This window comes from Archocentrus centrarchus, chromosome 7 (assembly GCF_007364275.1).
Source record: "Archocentrus centrarchus isolate MPI-CPG fArcCen1 chromosome 7, fArcCen1, whole genome shotgun sequence".
NCBI classification, from domain to species: domain Eukaryota; kingdom Metazoa; phylum Chordata; class Actinopteri; order Cichliformes; family Cichlidae; genus Archocentrus; species Archocentrus centrarchus.
This window is the reverse complement of record NC_044352.1, coordinates 17,688,735-17,709,615: the sequence shown is the minus strand read 5'-3', so window position 1 is coordinate 17,709,615 and position 20,881 is coordinate 17,688,735. Positions and strand designations below refer to the sequence as shown.

Here is a 20,881-nt window from a genome sequence, read left to right as displayed (position 1 = left end):
GCTCTGAAAATTACTTTTCCACATAGCAGATGGAAATTAATATCGATCTTCAAACAAGAGAGCCAACACAGACAAAAGTGAGTTTGTGTGCAGTAGATGTAGAGACATAATCTAAGATCACACCACGTGATTTTGTAAAGCCAGACTATTTTGGAATAAGCTAAAATGTGATGACTCGTGACAGTGCTGTTCAGTACTCTTTGAAGTTTACCAGGGGACTGCAGCTGTTCGGCAGGAACCTATTTTGCATTCAACGGGCCGTAACCAGAAATTACAGTGAGTAATTATAACTATATTTGGCCCAAGGTTTCACTCTCAGAAAGAGATGCCTTCAAGCTAAAGTCCTAAGATGATGAGACAAAACGAGCCCCAACGTATTACAGTGTGACACAACAGATCTGTCAATGCCATTTGTTTTTCTCATTAAATTTACTGAGAAAAAAAATAGATCATTTGAGTTGGTGCTGAGGAAGTTCTTGGTGATCTGCAACCTGCAACAAATACTGGTTTCATTTCCTCCTATCTCTGAAGGGAAGTGAAAATGTGAAGACTGGGGAGTGAAGGTATGCTTGTATTTATGAAATGAAATTGCTCAAGTGAAATTAAGTCAAGTTTATTTATCTTATATCAGTACTTCAATTAACAAACATGCAAGTTCTCTGAAGACAAAGATTTCATCAGTGGTCACCAAATGGTGTGCCTTGAGGCAAGTCAAGGTATGCCGTGGGATTGTGTCAACCATACAGTGCAAATGCACAAAAAAGTAATGAATGAGATATTAAATGAAATTGACATAGATCAATAGACATCAAAGTTTCTGATTGACAGCAAGAACAACAAACGCATCCCTTAACGGTGTGGAGCAAAGTACAACAATTAAATAGGTAAATTGTAGGTCCACATTGTTCCAAAAGTGCCTTCCTCTGACAAAATATAACTAAAGGAAAGCTGATAATATTTTCCGCAAATACAAATACAGGTGTTGAAACCAGTGTTGTAAACCAGTGGATTAGGTAACTGAAAACTGACAAAATTAAGAAACCTTAAGGCAGGACGTCCACATTATCACATTCGACATCATAATAATAAAAATAACATCCCAGAGCAACCAATTTTAAAATAAAACAACAGAACAATAAGAATAAAAATATAACATATGTACATGGAACAATAAAACAGCAACCTGTGGTAATATGTGAAGCAAAGGGTAAGTTTAACATTTAGCAATAGGAAGAAGGAAGGCCTTTTTCATAATGGTTGTGTCTATTATATGTAAAAGAAGATCATAAAAAACTTTCACTCATGTTGTTGTCATAAAATTTGAGGTTATCTGATGACAGTGCCATTCTCATTTGATTCCAGAAAAGGGGCTGAGCACACGGGTGACTCGGCCATGACAACACAGACTTTCTGCACAACCTCTTTCTTAGCTGAAGGTACTTCAGTTTGGGAAACATCTTATCCATCAGAACCAGCACAGCTACATCCACCTTTTTTGAGACAGAATTAGGGATAATTTACAGCCACAAATACACGTGAAAAATAAAATGGTTGATCTTAATGATTTTTACCTTCTCATCCAGAAGCCTCTGTTGAACCATGAAGAAGGCCTGGCGGATCACACCATTCACCGTCACATTGCCATTAACACCTCTGGACAGTACGAAAACTGTTTTCACACTCCTATGTACAGCATTATGAAGGTTCTCTATACACGAAAGCCCAGGAATCCAGTCCCTTTCTTCCAAGCATAGACCAAATCTCCTGTGACCAGAGTTCTCCAGATTGACAATTAACTCGTTGTAAACCCAGTCCCTCACAGCCTGGTTACTGGTGTCAAACACCACAAAGGCATCATAATGATACTGTGAATCAGTGCCAGCTAGCTGGGAGTAGCCTTTGTGCCCGGCCCAGAGTACCTGCAGGCAATACCACATATCCCAGCCGTAGAGATGCTTCAGTAAAGGAAGAACAGTAAACACCACAGCCATGAAGGAACAGACGAGGAAGGCTAAGCTACCATATATGTCCTGGCAAGAATGCTGGTCTATGGACAGTATGCTCTCACCCTGCTGAGACTCTGGAAATTCACACCGTACACCTGTGGTCAGATAAGGAATATGTATCGATGTAGTACTCAAAAATTCAGCAAGCCAGGATGTATTACAGTCACATTTAAAGGGATTGGCGTGCAGGGTGAGATTTTGAAGGGCAGTGCCGTTTTTAAAGAGGACAGGGAGATGGCCCTGGTTCAACTCTTTGATCTGATTGTGACTGAGATACAAATATTTTAGGGACTTTGCCTCCTTAAAGAAATCTTCAGGAATATAACTGAGATGATTGTGACTGAGGTCCAAAAAGGTAAAATTGACTCCAAATTCTACTGCTACTACATAATCTGGCAGTTTATAAAGGAAGTTGTGACTTAGGTTCAGGTAATATAAACTGGTGAGTGCAGAAATGTTTATCCATGGGAAATAGTTTAGCAAATTCTTGCTGATGCTGAGGGCCTTAAGGCTGCTCGGGAGGCTACACAGCACTTCTGCTGACAGTGACTTCAGATGGTTGTTAGAGATGTCCAGGTAGGTTAGATTTGTCAAGTTTTGGAAGAAATGAGTGTACTTGTTGTTGTCAGATTCCCACATTACGTTCAGGTGATTTCCAGAGAAGTCAAAGTACTTCAGAGGGTTGCAGATCAGCCTTTGATTTATTCGCATCCCAATTCCATTGTTTGCCAGACTTAGGGCTTCCAACTGGGTCAAATTTTCAAGAAACTCAAAACGATGGCCCATGCCCCTCATATTGAAATGAAACTCATTGTTACTAATATCTAATACCTTCAGAGATGAATTGAGTTCTCTGAAACTATCGTTATAATAAAGATCGAGTCTATTGTAAGACAAATTGAGAAACGCTAAATTTGTCATACCTTCAAACAGTCCACCCCTCAATGCCTGGTTCATGTAATTGAAGGAAAGGTCTAAACAAACTGCATTCTCCATGCCTAACACCACATGTTTGTTAAGGGATACAATATCATTCTGAGAGAGGTCAAATGTCAGCTTATTTTTGCAATGAACATTTTTGAAGTCCCACAATGATGGAATTTGTGGAAATCTTTTCTCCAACTTTTTCAGCACATCTGACTGGTGCTGGAAACCCAGTAGTGGTGGGATTCCTGTCACACTGTCCTCCAACATTTCCGGCTCATGTAATTGGTTGTATTCCCACATGGTACTTCTAGATGTGACTTCTCTATCTATTTGAATGAGTGGCTCATCATGAAGACTGTGTGCATACGAGTTTTGGTTCTGACAACTTTCCTGTGCCACAACCCCAGATCGTGAACTTGAGCAGCACTGAAGGAAATTAAGCATATTTTGGGAGAGGTCAATATAGATGAGAGAGGGTAACTGCTTCAGAACCGTCAAATTAATAGTATTAATGAAATTCATTCTCAGTTCTAGCAGTTTTAGATTTTGAAATTTGGAGAGGACTTCAAGGCTGTGATTAGAAAGTTTAGGAAAAAGTTACACTCAGAAGAAGATATTGCAGACCAGACATATTGTTAAAATTTGGGGACAGATTCAGTTCTGGAAAAGTTTTCCGTGGTTCATAGTTATAGATAAGGCTAAGCCATTTGAGCCCCCTGAGCTCATCAAAGAAGGTTCCATTTTGTATAGCATATGCCAGGAGGTTGTCAGACAGGTCCAATCTTTTCAAATTCTTCAGTGGTCTAAAAAGGCCCTCTGGAAACATTTTCAGAGAGTTCCCCCTCAAACTTAGGTAGGTGAGGGAGCTGTTTTCAGCATAAAATGAGTTGAATATAGCCCTAGAGAGCGATTTTGTGGACATGGAAAGCAGGGCCTTGCAGCATGATCACAACGCTGGCAATTCCACTCCAAATTCAAATACCTGAGGGCAGTCATTTTGGCAAATGCTCCTTCTAAGATCTCTGTGATTGTATTCTCTCTTAAATCCAGACTCTCCAGTGAGGGTGGCAGTCCTTTGGGGATAGCTGTCAAATTATTATACCCTAATGTGAGGTTTTTGAGTTTAGGGAGCTCTCTGAAAACCATCTCACTGATGTAAAAGGACTGATTGCAAGGGTTTGCATAAAAGCAGTTCTTGGTGAGGAAGAGCTTTTCCAGATGTGGAGTGTTCAAAGGTTGGATAATCTTGAAGATGTGATTGTTTTCTAGATGAAGAACCTCCAGGCTTTCTGGTAACCATGGTATGGAGGTAAGACTGTTTCCTGACAAATCCAGATATTTCAGCTTTAGCAGGTTCTTGAAAGCATCACTGTAGATGTTCACTTTGCATGTGGCATCTTCCAGAGCTCTGAGACTGCCCGGCTGACAATTGCCTGACATTTTTAGAGTGTGCAGATTTGGGACACCCGTGAAAGCACGCGGCCCTACTTGGTTTATCTTAGTCCGACTTAAATCTACGTCAGTTACAGATGTAGCCTTTATGAAGGGGACATGCCTGAGTGGTCTGTCACTGCAGTCAACTTTAGTTGCGTTCACATTTGTGTCACATGGTAAAAATTTGATATTTATGGTCCTCACTAACAAAAGAAACTGGCTTAGGATGAAGATATATTTCACCAGAGCCTGAAAAAAAAAAAGGCAACACAATTAAATTCAGTTGCTTGGTGATGGCTCACAAAAGTTTGAGAAAGGCCTATAACATGCATAATGAAAGCAATTACGCAGTGCATTCAAACATTATCACCCTCTGTATCCTACACTACTGTGCCAAAGTCTCAAACCACCACTCATTTCCTTTATATTTTGCTTCCAGGGAGTCAGACTTTCTTGTAATTTTTAAAGTGGTCTTGAACAATAGTTCTCCAGGCCTTCCGATGGATTTTCAGTTTTTCTTTGGACATTGACTGCTTTTTCACTCATTTTCAATCCAGTCCTTGTAAATGTGTATTTGTTTCTTTCAGCACTTTGTTACTAGCTGTCTGTAATATGAACACAAATAATTTCTTCCAATTTCTTTAGCTGGATTTGTGAAAAATGCCAAAGACAACACGGGCATTTTTGCACCAACAAGGTGATTCCCAAAGAGCTGTTAGCTGAAAACCTGACATATTTCAGCATGGTGTGTTTAAAACTTTTTGAGGAACAACAGGAGGACAAAACAATAAGTGAGAGGGCTAAAAATATGATGAACAGCATTTGAAAGTTATGTCCTTAAGAAATGGGGGGGGGGGGGGGGGGGCAACATAGATCTGACACAGGACCTGAGAGATGCATCTGGACCTTGAGTTGATCCATCAGGCTCATCAGAAATGTCTCAGTGGAAGATTGGCTGTCAAGAAGCTAATCTTAAGGAAGGGAACAGGGAGAATGTCATCTTGTTTGTGGAAATAAATTCTCTGAGAAACAGAGCAGTGGAAACTGCCCGCTGGTTTGGAGACCTGGACTTCACTGCTGGAAACCCTTGTTTGACAGAGAAAAATCTAGGGTGTGCCAGATTACACAAGAACTGGACTGAATATCAATGGAAACAGGTCTTATGGAGTGACAAATTCAAAATTAAAAGATTTGGTTCAAATTGTGGTCATTATATTTATAAACACAGTGGAGGATCTGTCATGGTTTGGGGCTTCATTTCAACCGTGGTGCTGATCTTGTCAAAATTGATGGACTTAAGAATGCAGGAAATAACATCAGATTTTGATCCACTATTTAAAATAATCTCTAGTGTGTTTGATTGGAATTTACTTTATTTTTCAACAAAACAATGATCTCAAACACACTGCCAATGTAGTAAAAGCATACACTATTCCCCTGAGCCTGGACTCAACATTACTGAAGGAGTGTGATATCATCTTGACAGAGAACAGAACAAAAGGCAGCCAACATCCAAAGAAGAGCTTTGAATGTCTTTCAAGAAGCCTGAAGAACTATTCCTGAAGACTACTTAAAAGAAATGACAAGAAAGCTGCTTTAGATGTACAGTACCAGTCACGGCTTCTTACAATCATTCCTGTCCGTCCATTCTGTCTTTGCAATGTTAAAAACCACAAGTTCACAATTTTTAAAATGAGCTATGTTGACTTTCAAATAGAATATAATCAAACGTCACTTACCACAGCACATAAAGTATGCATCGTAAAATTCGCATCAGGAGGGCTCTAAAGCAATGAGAGCCGAGGTTAAAAAAGGATGTCTATGCTTTGACAAGAAGCAGTTTCCATTATGCAGAAGTGAAAGCAGTGAAAGCAGTCCTGATGCAAACCATGTGACCTCGGTTCAAACTTATGAGTGACATCAGATGCGGACATCACCTCAAGTGCTTCAAAAAACCCTCAGTACTTTACAAAACAGCATCTTTCACATGACAACTACTTCTGAATAGTTACATGCTAATCTCTTACACTATACAGAACAAAATAAATGACACAGGGGGTTTCCCATTGGTAGACAAGGTTGAATGACTTCCTCAAGTCAATAGGACGTCTGCTAAAAAAGAAAGAACGCACTATTTCGGTAAATGTTATAAGAATAGTCTCAATAAGAACACATCCAAAAATCCAAACACAACTGCTAGTGTCTTCACAATCACTTTATTAGATTAACCTTGTAACAAATCAAAAGAGCACCAATTTAAAAAAGCCTGAATATGAAATTAGTTGCCTATATAACTTCAAACAAAACCAGAAAGTGTAAAGCCCCTCACTTTCTGCATGTAAAGATTACACAAAATAATAACAATCAATAAAAAGTCTTTCATTTGAATCAACTGTTTTATTCAAGTGTTTTGTTAACATTAGCCCCTATTGAACCATCCAGTGGAAATCACCATACTCACAGAAAGATTACAAAAAAAAAGAAGCTGAATTCAGACAAAGTGTGTTCTTGTTGGAGAGCACTTTTAATGCTTTGGCTTTGGCTTGCACCTCACACTGACCTTGAAACAGGAACATATTATCACCTGCACAGCGTGTAAGTGTCTTGCTATCCTTTCCTGGGAGCAACAACAGCATTATCATTATATAGTGTCTGAAATTTATCATCACTGACTCAGGTGTTGAATTATCCACAGAGCGATATTCATAAAGCCGTCTGATTCAGCATCCACCTTGGAAAGAGAGTGGTTGTTCCCTGGGTACCACAGTAACCTAAGCAACACAGATCAGAGCATTACTGAATGAACAATTGCAAAAAAAAATAGACTCCTCTTATGCAGTGCATGACAGGCATAAGCAATAAAACGTGCTTCTCAGGACGCCGCTTACCGAACTGGAATCTGCTTTGCTTTCAGTGCTCTGTAATATTCGATTCCCTGCTTGCTAGGTACACGCCTGTCATCTTCTCCTATGGTCAGTAGAACTGGTGTCTGGACCTACATCAGAAAACACCTTACATGCCTACATTGTCCACCAACACTCAAAAAGACATATCCTCACACTCAACAAATTTCAAGATTATACCTGTGCAACATGCTTAATGGGGGACTTAATCAACATCTGTTCCCAAACAGCAGTTTCAGGCAGACAGTCTGTACTGTAGTTATAGCCAGCCTCAACCATGCACCTGCAGAAAAAAAAAAAGGAAGACGAATATCACTGCTCAACTCCGCCATTTTCTGTTCCTCTTGTATTTGCATGCATTGTCGAACACTTCCCTCCAAGCCTGAGGTACCTCTGAGCCGTTTACCTCACTAATCTACTTACAGATTGCAGTGAGAATCTATTGAAATTTTATATCTTTGAACAATGTGACAGATCCCTAATCTGGAAGTTGAAACATGCACTTCCTCTGCTGTCGCTCAAAAACTAAAAAAACTAAAAAATAAAAAAGCACCCAGAAACAAAGAGCAAACAAAAAAAAAGATCTATGATAGATAAGTGACAAACTGTTTATTGGTGTTTAAAGAGCAATATAAGCTACTGGCATTTCCATGGTGACAATGATATGAATGATCTTTGAACACAAACATAGTGGCTCCCCCTTTTTTATTCTGTTTACAATATGTCAAAGGATATTAGATTTGATATAGGCTCATTTCTTTTATTGCATTTGCAATTACAGCACTAGCCACTAAGATTTTGCAATCCTGTTTTGTTTGTGTTCTTGAGTTCATGTAGAGAGGGAATGAATAAAGAATGACCCTTTGGCTTCATTGCCCATTCTTACTTCCAGCTGTTGTAACTGAATGGAAGGGCTGCGGCTGATAACACACCACGGTTATGTGTTTGCACATGACTTACCTAAACATGTGCATAATCAAATGTGGGCAAAGGCGTGAGAATTTGCATGCCAAGACCTACCAGTCTGGGATGTCTGTGCTGCCAATCATGGAGGCCAAGTTGATGACAGGGTTGCGAGCCACGCAGGCCTTGTAGAACCCTGGGTACTGGCCAATCAGATGACAAGCCAGGAAACCACCGTGGGAGCCTCCACAAACTGCCACTTTGTGCATGTCAAAGTCACCACTTTTCAGGACACTTTCAACTGCAAACTGGTGGTGACAAAACCATTGAACAAATGTAAAACATTCCCCATGGAACACATGGAAATCAGGGAATTAAGAGCAAGAGGAGAAAAAGAACAAATGAAGGAAAACTGAACAAAAATACTGCCATTATGAGCCGTGATCGTTAAACAGAATCTATCGCAACTAATGTCCACTAAACACAGAAACCAATTAACTCAGCGGTACAAACAAAGCTATCACCATAAAGCAAAAAAAAAAACTGTTATTTTATCAGAAAGGAGCATTTAAAAATAATCACAGTCATGACTTAAAAAAACATGATAATCACAGCTTGAAATAGCATTTGTTAATTTGTCAGTGTTACTGACACTTACTTGAACGTCTTTGACATCCTGGCTGCCAACATTGCCCAATAATGAGAGGATACTGTCCTGGCCGTATCCAAGAGAGCCACGATAGTTCACTAAAAACATAAAGCAACCAAGCAGTGTTGGGATATGCAAATACTGACAATAACTGTGATATTTAAAAAATAAATATTGGCAAGAAAGAGCAAAACAGTGTAATTATTGTTTTTGTACAGCTTGTAAAAGTTGATCATTGCCTTTCACACAGACTAAAATCCTCTAAGGATGACTGATCTCTTAGCAGGTCTCGGCACTTCGTGTTCTTATAGGAACTTACCCAGTAATATAGCAAAGCCCATCCTGCACAGCACAGCCGAGGACAGAAGCCACTCTGCTACAGACACTGAGTGAGGGCCACCTAATGAAAGAAATATTGAGTTTGTGTTAAAAGCTATTGCCTGAGTGTCTTTGACACCAGAGTTCTGTGAGACATAAACGCCAGAAAATAATTTGCATGTAGAGTTAAATTATTTAAACCATTACTACTGCACTGACTATGAGCTCTGTCATAAAACACTGTTGTCAGGTTTCAGAATAGGGCACTATTGTCATAGCAACAGCAATCTTATCAGTAATCACTCCCAACTGAACAGAAACAAATCCCAAAACAGATTCAATCCTAAAAGTAAATCCAGCATGGATTAGTATCACAGGTTTATTACTTTCAAATGTAGCTGTAGTTTAGGTGTGTTATTAATACACAGCATTTATAATATTGATTCTGCTTTTTTGGGATACTTCTGTAAGCAGACATTGCACAACAAATGATAATTATTCAGATTTTTCTTTGCACCAAAAACAAATAAAGGATCACAATCAAAGAAACCAACCATGAGGAATGACGATAAGAGGCAGCTTCACTTCATCCTTAACCTCCTTTGGTTTGATCAACAAAGCTTCAAAATCAAGGCCCGCTAGAAGAGTAAAATTTGAGAGCAGTTTGTTAGTCTTTCTGACATAAAAAAACAAAACAAAACAAACAAAAACGATGTGAGTTTTTATAAGTGTAAACCCAAATATTATAAATATTCACCAATTTAAAGTAAGCATTTCCAAGCTACTTTTATCCAGCATGACAACGTTGCGACTAATTGTCCTGTATTTTAAGTATGACCATTTTCAAGCTGGAGATACTGGAGGCGGTGTGTTACCTTTATTACATTTTCTGTATGCGAAACAAATTGACAAAATTTTACCAATTCAGACCACTAGACAAAAAAATAAGGAAACAAACTCTACGTTTAAGTCCATCTCTCATGATTCCTGTTTAGATGCTCCTAAAAAAGATTTTAATCTTACAATATTGACTGTTGTCTTGCTCTGGGGGAGGGGTGAAATTGACAATCTTCCAGTCGATTTCTGGCAACGTCTGAGAGTCTTCCAGAGTGACCCAGACTACATCCTCCTCAGACTCCCTGCCTGGAAGGAAACCCACTCTCTGGACACAAGAAATGACACTGCCATGAGTGACACAGCCCCCAACGGCATCCCAAAAATGGCATTTCTACAACAATATCATACCATATATATGAAAATGTAAATGTGATTTTCTGAATAAAAATGCTGATATTACCAGACTTGGAGGGCTGCTGGGAGAAGAGCAGCTCACCACCATCAGATCTCTCTCTATGTTCAGCAGACACCAGTTACCAACCTCAGACTCTAAAGGCAAACATAGATCACCGTTAAAAATAAGTTGAAACACCCATTCCTACAACAATAACATTTATTAACTGTGTGGCACCAAACACCACCAAAAACCCCAAGTGTATTTACTGACTCACTTGTAGTCAGAGAGGTGATGCTCCCTGTGCTTATATCCACCATCAAGAGTTTCTAAAAGACCAAAAACACGCAACACCTTTTTTTTTGCATACAATTGCAAAATTCTCATTCTAATTAGCTTATTATGTGCAAACTGTGAAATAACTGAAATTTATATTTAAAAAAAAAAAAAAAAAAAAAAAAAAAGGAAATATCAAGCCTCAATGTGTATTTTTTCCTCACACAGATAGTGACTTTACCTGGAGGCTGCGCTGGGGACAAGAAATAATGATACGCTGACTGTCAGCTGACCAACACCGAGGGGACAACTGAGCACCATAGATACCATTAAAGCCATCTGTAAAAACACACCAGTACGCACATGAATATATTTTTTTTATATATACATACAGTATAAACATAGTTCTTATTCCTAGCATTCGTTTCGATGTCTCACTATGGAATGCACTTCCCTGTGCATTCCATAGTGAGACATCGAAACGAATGCTACTTTGAGAACTGGGGTTACGCAATTAACCTAAAGTTTATATACAAACAAAAAGATGACCATTTACCCTCTCCAGGTCGCTTCACCACATCCACTACCACTGATGTCTTCTTAGTATACCAGTCATACTAGTAATAGAGAAGAAAAGCAAGAGCAAAGCCAATTAACTCAAGTGTAAGGACAGTTGACTTTTGAAGTTAGCATGTTTTGTTGAAAGGAAGCTGAATTCTCTTTTACCATACAAAGCCTGTTGCACTGGAAGTGTGGTCCATATACAGAACATTCCAGGTAGACAATCCGACACTGGTCCGGGCTCAGCCTGGGAGAGAACACTGCACTGGTGCCTGATGAAAGCTGCTCTGATGGGCACAAAAAAACACATGCATATGTACATCAGCAACCTTTTGTAGCTGTGTGCATAATACACTACACTAAACATAAGTCAAACTTGACTTAATACGATAACTTCAACTTAAGTTGTGTTCATAAAATAAGCCTAAATGATAGCACGAACAGAAATCCACTCACCACAATTCCCACCAGTAAGATCCACGTAAACAAAGATGACCTGACAGAGAAAACGAAACATGAACGACATATGGTGTTAGCTTATGAGGTCATTTCTGACTGTGGGGCTGTACATTCTGACTTTTCACTGATCAGTGTAAACTGTTCTCACCTCCTGTTGGGGCAGTACTTGAGGCCAAGTCTGAAAGGCTCATGCCACCAGCCTACAAATACCACACCTGTGTCACCTGGAGCCCAAAATGCCTGCAAACAGACAAACAGTGTGATACCGAGAGTAAAAGGGAGCAAGAACAAACCATTATGAGCAAATTTGAAGAGTGTAAACATTAAAATAAAGCACCCATCATCAAAAATCTGCTGCACCAACCTGTCCTGGTGAGATATCTTCAGGCACTCCTTCCAACACAGAAACATTGTTTCCTTCGATGTCCAAAACACAAAGCACGGGACAGCTCTTACTAACCAAAGCCTCTCCCCAGTCCTCATGGAAGACAAACTGCTCCCCCTGCAGGAATAAGAAGGGAAAAGTTAAACTAAAGAGGAAAATAACTGAAGACCAGTACTAAACCTTTGAACTGTGAAAATATTTTCTGTTTCAGGATGATTAGTTCCATTCACTTTTACAGCGTCCTTCTTCTCAGCTCTCAAAGTCTCATCCTCATCTCCAACATAAGACAACTCTGGTGACTCAGTCTATAAGGAGAAAATGAAACGCAGAATTGTTTTTTTTATGACTGAGCAATAAGCTTTCTTTCACTGGCATGCAACAACTTTTGAGTTTGATTTGATGTCTCGGGTGAGTGTTTCAAGAGTGTAAATCTGTCAAAGCCATTAGTTCATCCCTGAGATAAACTTGCATAATCCAACAAATATATCTAACTTTTTTCTTTTTTAATTTACAAAACAGACCTGGAAGAAAGATTCTGCCGTTGGTCTCTTTTTCTCTGCCACATACAAGAGGTGGGTCTCAGAGTGAGACCACACCAAGCAGCCAAACTGGTCTAAGGATTAAAAAAAAAAAAAAAACACACAATGTGATTATCACTGGTGCAAATAGAATAATGTAAGAGATTTAGAAAAAAAAAACACAGATTTTACATCCAGATGACTTACCATCTTCATATACTTTTCCATGCTTCTTTAAGGCTGTCAGATCGATGCTCTTCATCTTGATGTTTTTACTCCAGATCTGAAAGGCCACAAGTATGTAAGGAAAAGAGAGAAGTCTGAGATTTTTTTTAATGCAAGCTAACACATATAACACATACTTTTCAACGGTAACACCATGGAAAATAAGAGAGCGCTGAGCACCAAAGTGGGGGGAAATAAAACACTAAAGTGGAACAAAGACAAATAACAGAGTGGGCGAGAAACTCAATGTTGAGACTGAGCCAGGCACACACCTCCAGAAACTGTTTATCCTTCCTTGGACTGTGCATTCTCTGACGACTGCCTTCATTTCACCAGAAGGAGAATCTTTACTTAGCACCCTGGCAGAAGAAACAAATGAGAAAAGAAAATACTGTTGTATTGCTCAGAAAATAACACACAATTTGTAATCAAACACCGGATAAAATATGAAAGTGATACATACTCTCCTTTGATCTCAGTGCAATTTCCTGAGGCTCCAGAGTAGACCACTGACTTGTCATCATGAAATACAATGTACTGCCTGCAAAACTTGACAGTCTCGTTCCTCTCCAGATCCCGCTGGCTCCATTCTGCAACAGAAAATAAACAAAATATAATTAACATGCATCACTACATAGAAATCTGAACGTGTTCGCGTGAGACACCTTCAATGTACCTGTGTAGATGTTGCTGTATTTGCCTCCATACTGAGAAGTGATGACGGGTCCCACATCTGCTCTGGTCAAAGAGGGATAGAGGCTGAGCTCTTTGTAGAGTCTGGCAATTTCCTTCGGGTTGGTTATCACCTGACAGCGCACAGCAGAATAACTCACACTACGTCTCAGTGACAGAAGCTGTCCAACGGCTAACAATGTCCTATTCATTTTGTAGCTATGAGGCTAACCATCAGTGTAAAGTTTTTAGTCTATCGCTGACACAGTTTGCCACTAAAACAGAAATCAGGTAATAAACATTTAAAGTCAAAATCAAGCAATAACAGTGCCTTCAACAGAGAAACCTCGTTTACTTTATTTCGAGTGGTATTTGTCGGATTGTATCTAGTGACCAGGAACTTCCTGCAGAAGCAAACAACCGAATCACTGTCCTTCAACTAGCTTGACTCTAAAGCTCTGGCTAACGTTAATTCAGTTATTACCAAAAATTGTGACAGCGTAATTACCGCCCGCTATACATTTGGACCTATTTAGTAATAGCTTTTTGTATATAAAATCCGCACAAAGGCAAAAAGTAAGTAATATTAGTCAGTCAGTTCAGTCAAACCTGTGACTCCATGATTACAACGGTGTGTGTCGCTAGTCTGAAAATATCAAGCCGTTAACAACAACGCACAATGGAGTATGCGTTCCAGTACAAAGCTAGTCATAAACTATACGCTACCGCTTCCTGCTGCCACTTAGAAATAAAATGTTTAATAAAAAGTTAGTGAATCAATAAAAACAGCGTTAGTTAGTTAATGTATTACTATTGAATATGGATGAATAAGAGTAATCTAAAACGTGTGCTCATCAACTTAGAACGCTGTCTACCAAACAGAGGTATTATGCATATGCTTTTATTTTCTAAGTCCATCGCCACTGTGACCCCTACCAGGAAGTAGTACAGAACACGTAAGGCACTTTAAACGCCCATTTGCACTCTTAGTACAGCCTTTAAAATACTTTGCATTGTGTAAAGTTAATTATTTTATTATTTAACGAAGGGCATAAACACATACAGGCAAAATACACGTTTAAATAGCTTTATGAGTAATATTCATTAAATTCCTGCGTGTATGACAGCTACTGCACTGGTTCTGTCAGTCAGCTGGGGTAGGTGGGGTCACAAAGAGCCAAGATGGCTGACTTTGAGGAGCCGCTGTCAGATGAGGAGAAGGTTCGGACACTTTAATTCTTTGCTCAGTGACAATTTTCTTATTTGTAAAGGAGCGGCCCTGTTATATAATTCTGTGAAATAAGGGTTGTGGTTTGGAAAGAGCATGTCAGTTTTTTTTCACATGTACAAACGATAAACTTCTGTTTTAAGCTACCATGAGCTAACTAGCCAATGCTAGTTCGAGCTTATAGTTGACTAGCGGCTACAACGGCAAACATTCATAGAGGGGTTTAACCACCTTGGTACAGAAAAAATGTTTAGCGTTTAAATAAAATAAAATAAAAGTATGGGCACCACTTCCTCAAAGTCGTTTTACAATGTCCATGTCAGCCTGTAACAATTACAGAGATTGCTGAGTGTTCTTCTCATCTCAGCGTTTGCTAATATTAGCAGCTAACATTACTTTGCCTTGGATTTCTGGGTCAAACAGATTCAGTTGCAGCTCAAATACTTGTTTCGCATCACACGACTTAAGAGCAGGATGCAGATACCTACAGTTTAGATGAAGCCTGATAGTGTCAATCTTCGCAGTGCCGGTTGGAGACACCCACTTGATTGTTATCTTTATTTATGAAAAGGTGAAGACAGATAAGACATCTTTACAGGAACACAAAGTGGTGACAGTATTCTTCTGATAACATGAAGAACTATTAGTCTGTTGACGAGCAGTTTTTAATTCAGTGTTCCCAAAAGTCACAAGAATATTAGGGTAATTGAACAGATTTTTCCTTCAAAGTGCCTCAGAGGCCAAAGTGAGTACAAAACGTGGTTTACAGACTCCAGGCTGGTCAGGGGTCTATACTACAAAGCAGAATTTTGGCCTAACCAGTTAACTTTGGGGTTAATCTTGGTTTTTCAGTACTACAAAGATGGCTCGCCTAACCTGTTGCGGTGCAGGTTAGGTTTCCAGATAAGACATCAACAGGTCATAAACCAGACACCTACACTGCACTTGCAGACCTCATATCAAATTTGTATGTAGAGTAAGCCCATGGTTGATTTTCATATTTATATTTAATCTTTACTCTTAAACCCTTAAACAGCACCAAATCTGCAGCTGAGAGAATAAAACACACTGTCAGAAGTAGGCTATGTTCAGTCTCAGATTAAAATCAGCTGAAAACTACATGCTTTCACTAAGTCTTTTATTCACAGCAAGTGAATGCTGTGAATAAAACGTATTCCCCCAGCAGAGCAATACAGAGTCTCTGCTGAGGGAATGTGTTTTATATGTGCAGTTTGTTAATCCATACTTTACTAAAACCACTGAATAAAGTTCAACTGTGTGGCAATGTCATAGGAAAGTGTGTGTATTAATTTGGTGATTTAGGAAATGTATAAAATGTTATTATACTCTAATCTGCTGTTGAATCTCCTTTACACTGCTGGAAACACAGAGCAAGTTTCAGAGCTCTAATGTGGCGCCGTCACCTTAGAAATAAACAGCAGCACTGAGAGCACACTCAGCAATAAAATTGTTAACTGGAATTAAAATGTTTATTTTACCGCTCTGTACACTAAATCACTAGATTAATGATTTTCTGCAGCATTCAACTGCTGTCCTTGCATTTTACTGTTATATTTTAATGTTCTTTGTAGATTTTTAATCACCATAATGTCTCTGGTGTAGGTGGTATATGGATCATTTTCTGTGGAAGAAAAGTCATGATCCAAGAAACACCCTGAGTTGATAACCAGCTTCATGTGACCATTTTTCCCGATTGTCAATGCTAGAGTACATGAATCCAGATAATGGAAGGATACCCTGAGTATGTTGTACTCCCATTGAAGTACAGGGCCCAGGCATTGACAAGTTTGGGTTTGGCTCAGTCAGACTTTAGACAGACTTTGTATTAGGGAGCTGACAGGGTAAAAACATTTAATGTCCATTATGACTGATTTGGACATCTGTGGTTGTACGTGAAGCTCCAGTGGGTAGTGACAGGAAAATTCAGGGTTAGCAGTGATTTTGTGAAAATAGATCCCAACAAAAATCCTACCATTCCTATGCTCTAACAGAATGTAATTGTATTTTCTTTAACTGCTTAATTTATTTTTTAATTTGCTCAAATACAAGAGGCATTTTTGTAAAATAAATAAAGAAATGAACTCAGAAATAGCAAAAAATATGCAGATTTCTCTTAAATAATGTAATAAGCTTATTGCCTATTCTGTGTGCAGTAGTCATGCAGACTACCTTCCAAAGGACCATACTGAGTTAGAAACCCCCCCAGGATACTATGATGGCTGAATTTGTTTCCACAGGTCCGCATAGCGGCTAACTTTGTGACTCATGCCCCCCCTGGAGAGTTCAATGAGGTCTTCAATGGTAAGAAGCAGATGTAGCAAGATGCCTTTGACTTGTCGTTTACTGACTTATACAATGTACTTTGCTTCTAACAATAATAATAATTGTCTGTCTCATAAGACATCTGTTCAGACATTGGTTTCTTTTGTCTCTTTGTAGATGTGCGGCTTCTTCTCAACAATGACAGCCTCCTTAGGGAGGGGGCTTCGCAGTAAGTGCTGCTCAGTTATGCACAATATCAGAAATTTTAATGTTTGGGTTTGGCATAAGTCAAATTACAAAAGCCTCTGTATGGAGTGATTTTTCATTTCAGAGAAGTTATTCTAGGCATGGCTGATTTGATTTTTTTTTTTTTTTTAATACCTACTCAATTTTATTTTATTTGTACAGCTCCTTTGCCCAGTACAACATGGATCAATTTACACCTGCCAAATTAGAGGGATATGATGAGCCGGTATGTTTGCATTTTTAAATTAATTAATTTAAATGAATTTTTTTTTTTGACTTTGCTGAAGACTGTTAGTTGACCATGTGTTGATTGGTTGTTCATGAGGCAAAAATCTTTTTATTCTATTTTTGTACTTCTGTTTGATGTGCATTCTTTTTCATCTCTGAAACTCAGGCAATTTCTAATGCCCCCTAAATAATCAAATAAATATCAAACCAACCACGAAGATCTTGAGACAAGGGTAGTCCTGTTCATTTTAGTAGAGCAAATATTTGAGACAGGGTTATTCAGTCTTGTCCCTTCATTATAGGTTCTGATCACAGAGCATGGTGACTTGGGTCAAGGACGTTTCCTTGATCCCCGCAACGGTTTATCGTTTCGCTTCGACCACCTAAGAAAAGAAGTGAGCGACGTGCAGCCATATGAAGGAGAGACAGCCCTCAGAAGTTGGAGAGATGCCTGTGATACTGCCCTTAGTGCCTACGTCAAAGAGCACTACCCTACTGGAGTCTGTACGGTAAGGTATACTTAAAACAGTGACCGTATGGTCATTATAGGCAACGCTGCCTATCTTTTACCCATAACATCTATGTGTTGCAGGTATATGGGAAAACGGTTGATGGTCAGCAAACGATTATAGCCTGCATTGAGGGACATCAGTTTCAACCCAAAAACTTCTGGTATAGTGTACTCCCTGCAAACAACAGTTAAAAAAGCACATGTGAATATATGTACATGTAATGGAATATTTTGTAGATTTTTATAATGTAGCTTTGTTGCAAAAGTTATAAATGATCATAAATACTGTCTTTTGGGTGGTGTTAGAGGGGAGTTAATAGACCTATTCATTTTGCTTCCTGATGTTCATGTTTGATTGCAACGTAAGGTTTTACCTATTTTCTCTAACAAAGGAACGGTCGGTGTAGGTCAGAGTGGAAGCTTACTATCGGTCAGCCCACTGCTCAGGTGGTTGGAGTATTGAAAATACAGGTGAGTGTACACATCTGCATAAATAAGTTAAGGGGAAATATTTTTTGAAAAACCTCAGCTTTATAATGTTTTTTTTTTTTTTTTCCCCTAATTTCCTGATTCCAGGTGCATTATTATGAAGATGGGAATGTGCAGCTGGTTAGCCACAAGGAGGTAGAAGAATCCATGCCAGTGACCGTAAGTAAAACTGTTATACGTCAGCACTTGCACAGCATATCAACAGTGGTCTTTGCACAGTATTCATCTAACTGTGCCAGCTTTGGATGTTGACAGAGAAGGTCATCCATCTCTCACATTTTTTGACAGAATGAAATCCAGACAGCTAAGGAATTTGTTGATATTATTGAGAATGCAGAAAATGACTACCAGGTAAGCTATCTTTTGCTGATGACATGTTTTATGTACTGTTGTAAATAAATAAATGAGTGTCCCCTTTTAGCATTTTGAAATTTAAGAAAAGTAAAAATATTATAAATGATTTCCGTTTCCCTCCACCTCTTGCTCCTTCAGACTGCTATCAGTGAGAACTACCAGACCATGTCTGACACTACATTTAAGGCTCTGCGTCGTCAGCTGCCTGTCACACGCACGAAGATCGACTGGAATAAGATTCTAAGTTACAAGATTGGCAAGGAAATGCAGAACGCTTAAAGGAGGGCCAGGGACTGACCAGAGAAATGCCTGGTGGCCCACAACCCACCTATACCTGCGCAAGGAGTAACCAAAGCAAAACTATATTAATATGGGGCAAGGAAATAACAAAAACAAACAATAAAAAAAAAGAAAATACAACTAAAGGTGTGCAGACTGTTAGGCACAGATATCTGTCTCTTGCAAGGAATGTTCAGTTATGGGAATAATGGTTTAGAGAAAGTGGTTGTATGTTTTGAAAGGACTGTGTTTGGACAGGGCTGTGCTCAGGACCGCAGCATTCGAGAAGTAACTTTCCTCTGAACACCTAAGGATCACAGACCTTAGATGCTGGTGTGAGAAGGTGTGTGTGTATATATACTGTTTTCTTAGTAAAACTGATGTAGAACTGTGATTTTACAGTTCTCAGCACACACAAGAACCAGGATGCACAGAGCAGCTCATAAGAGAAATTAAGCACACATCACCTGTCTCTTTTTTTTGGGGGGGGGGGGGGGGGGGGGGGGGGGGGGATTTTGTAAGAGTTTTTGTGTTATTGCGGTTTCCATGGAATTGGAACTCAAATGCATGGGTAAAATCAAAAGACAGACAAAAAAAAGTGAGTAGCTGTTATCTGTGGCAGTGTAACTTATACCAAGCTGGTAGTACTTCTGAGCTGACATGGGGCTTAGTTACACACTGCTAACAAAACTGACAAATATTTCTTCCTGTTGTGAACACTTATGACTAGCACAATCCTTAGCATAGCTCTGTTCCTGCACCTGCGTGGTTGTCAGTATGTTACAGCCAAAGGAATGTTTGTTTTCTGTTGTGCTCCTCTGATGTATGGTCTCTCCACCCATGCAAGCTATGACTGAAATAATGAGATAAAGCAACTTCTATGCTGCAGCATCTGTAATACATTCTGTTCTTACTTTGGCAACACCTTCATTGCTGTACAGCTTTTCCTTTGTATAGAGGAAAACTTATATACTCACATTAACCAAGATTTATTTGCCAAAATCTCTTTCCTATGGTAAAGAACTCCATCTTCCCATCCATTTATGCAAATATCTATTTTAATATGCAGGTTTTTGTTGGAGTCTCAGAAAATTGCGCTCTTAACTGCAACAAACTGTGTATTGGTCAACACCAAGTGGACACAGAGCAGGTGCAATGTGAGGCATGATCGTACTGTAAATGGTTTGTGAGACCACATCATACCCTGTGTTACATGACTTACAGGACTCTGGATCAGTTCAATGTTAGTTCTACTATGTGTGTGTTCAACTCTTATATTACACAACTGTGTGCCGATCAGTACTGCCCCATTCTGTTCAAATAAAGAGATCGAACATGAGGGACAGAGTTTGATTTTCATTGCAGCCTCTTGATACAAAATTGAATGAATAGCATTCCAATCAAGATTTATAAAACTGACGACTGAATTTGTTTTGAAAAGAGACACTAGGCGTTTAAGGCATGGAGAGTTTATTTGAAAGCCACAAAGTTTCACGGGGGTTTGTGATATGCTTTATACAGGTGAGGGACTGACGGCCTTACAGATTCAAATGGAATGGCTGAAATATTTACTTGGAAGGAATCACTGGATTTAAAGCCAAGGAACATACAGTAAGTCACAGGTTAAACGTAAAACAAGCATCTTGTGTAACATCGATTAAGACAGGAAATAATAGCTAAATAATTTGATAGAAAAATTACAGTAGCATGATTTGAAACTTTGTCCACTCTTGCTGATGCAATAATTACACATATCACATAATAATGGCACATAGTCCTCCCTGGGCTGTGAAGCA

At 39.1% G+C, this 20,881-nt stretch overlaps 3 protein-coding genes across 3 annotated transcripts; 1 reads left to right on the top strand and 2 right to left on the bottom strand.

Annotated features, from left to right (window-relative positions):
- Positions 1 to 1,279: 1,279 nt before the first annotated feature.
- LOC115783077 (toll-like receptor 7) lies at positions 1,280 to 6,219 on the bottom strand. The gene is given in 5 exon segments (XM_030733721.1): positions 1,280 to 1,490; positions 1,572 to 3,531; positions 3,533 to 3,824; positions 3,827 to 4,616; positions 6,107 to 6,219. Coding segments are annotated over 5 exon segments (3,270 nt in total). The 5' UTR covers positions 6,128 to 6,219; the 3' UTR covers positions 1,280 to 1,283.
- Positions 6,220 to 6,802: 583 nt separating this feature from the next.
- LOC115783078 (acylamino-acid-releasing enzyme-like) lies at positions 6,803 to 14,172 on the bottom strand. Its single transcript, XM_030733722.1, is given in 25 exon segments — positions 6,803 to 7,138; positions 7,256 to 7,362; positions 7,451 to 7,553; positions 8,291 to 8,481; positions 8,832 to 8,920; positions 9,142 to 9,222; positions 9,695 to 9,778; positions 10,164 to 10,302; positions 10,438 to 10,526; positions 10,649 to 10,700; positions 10,889 to 10,986; positions 11,204 to 11,264; positions 11,374 to 11,495; positions 11,665 to 11,691; positions 11,694 to 11,704; positions 11,816 to 11,907; positions 12,032 to 12,169; positions 12,283 to 12,357; positions 12,574 to 12,665; positions 12,778 to 12,853; positions 13,068 to 13,099; positions 13,102 to 13,154; positions 13,259 to 13,385; positions 13,472 to 13,601; positions 14,077 to 14,172. Coding segments are annotated over 25 exon segments (2,187 nt in total). The 5' UTR covers positions 14,089 to 14,172; the 3' UTR covers positions 6,803 to 7,032.
- A 419-nt stretch (positions 14,173 to 14,591) lies between these two features.
- Positions 14,592 to 19,571, top strand: LOC115783082 (F-actin-capping protein subunit alpha-1-like). The gene is made up of 10 exons (XM_030733725.1): positions 14,592 to 14,688; positions 16,954 to 17,017; positions 17,156 to 17,207; positions 17,387 to 17,450; positions 17,755 to 17,961; positions 18,045 to 18,124; positions 18,356 to 18,434; positions 18,540 to 18,611; positions 18,741 to 18,803; positions 18,945 to 19,571. Exons 1-10 carry the CDS (start codon positions 14,650 to 14,652, stop codon positions 19,083 to 19,085), a joined length of 861 nt encoding a protein of 286 aa, XP_030589585.1. The 5' UTR covers positions 14,592 to 14,649; the 3' UTR covers positions 19,086 to 19,571.
- The last annotated feature ends 1,310 nt before the right edge of the window (positions 19,572 to 20,881 follow it).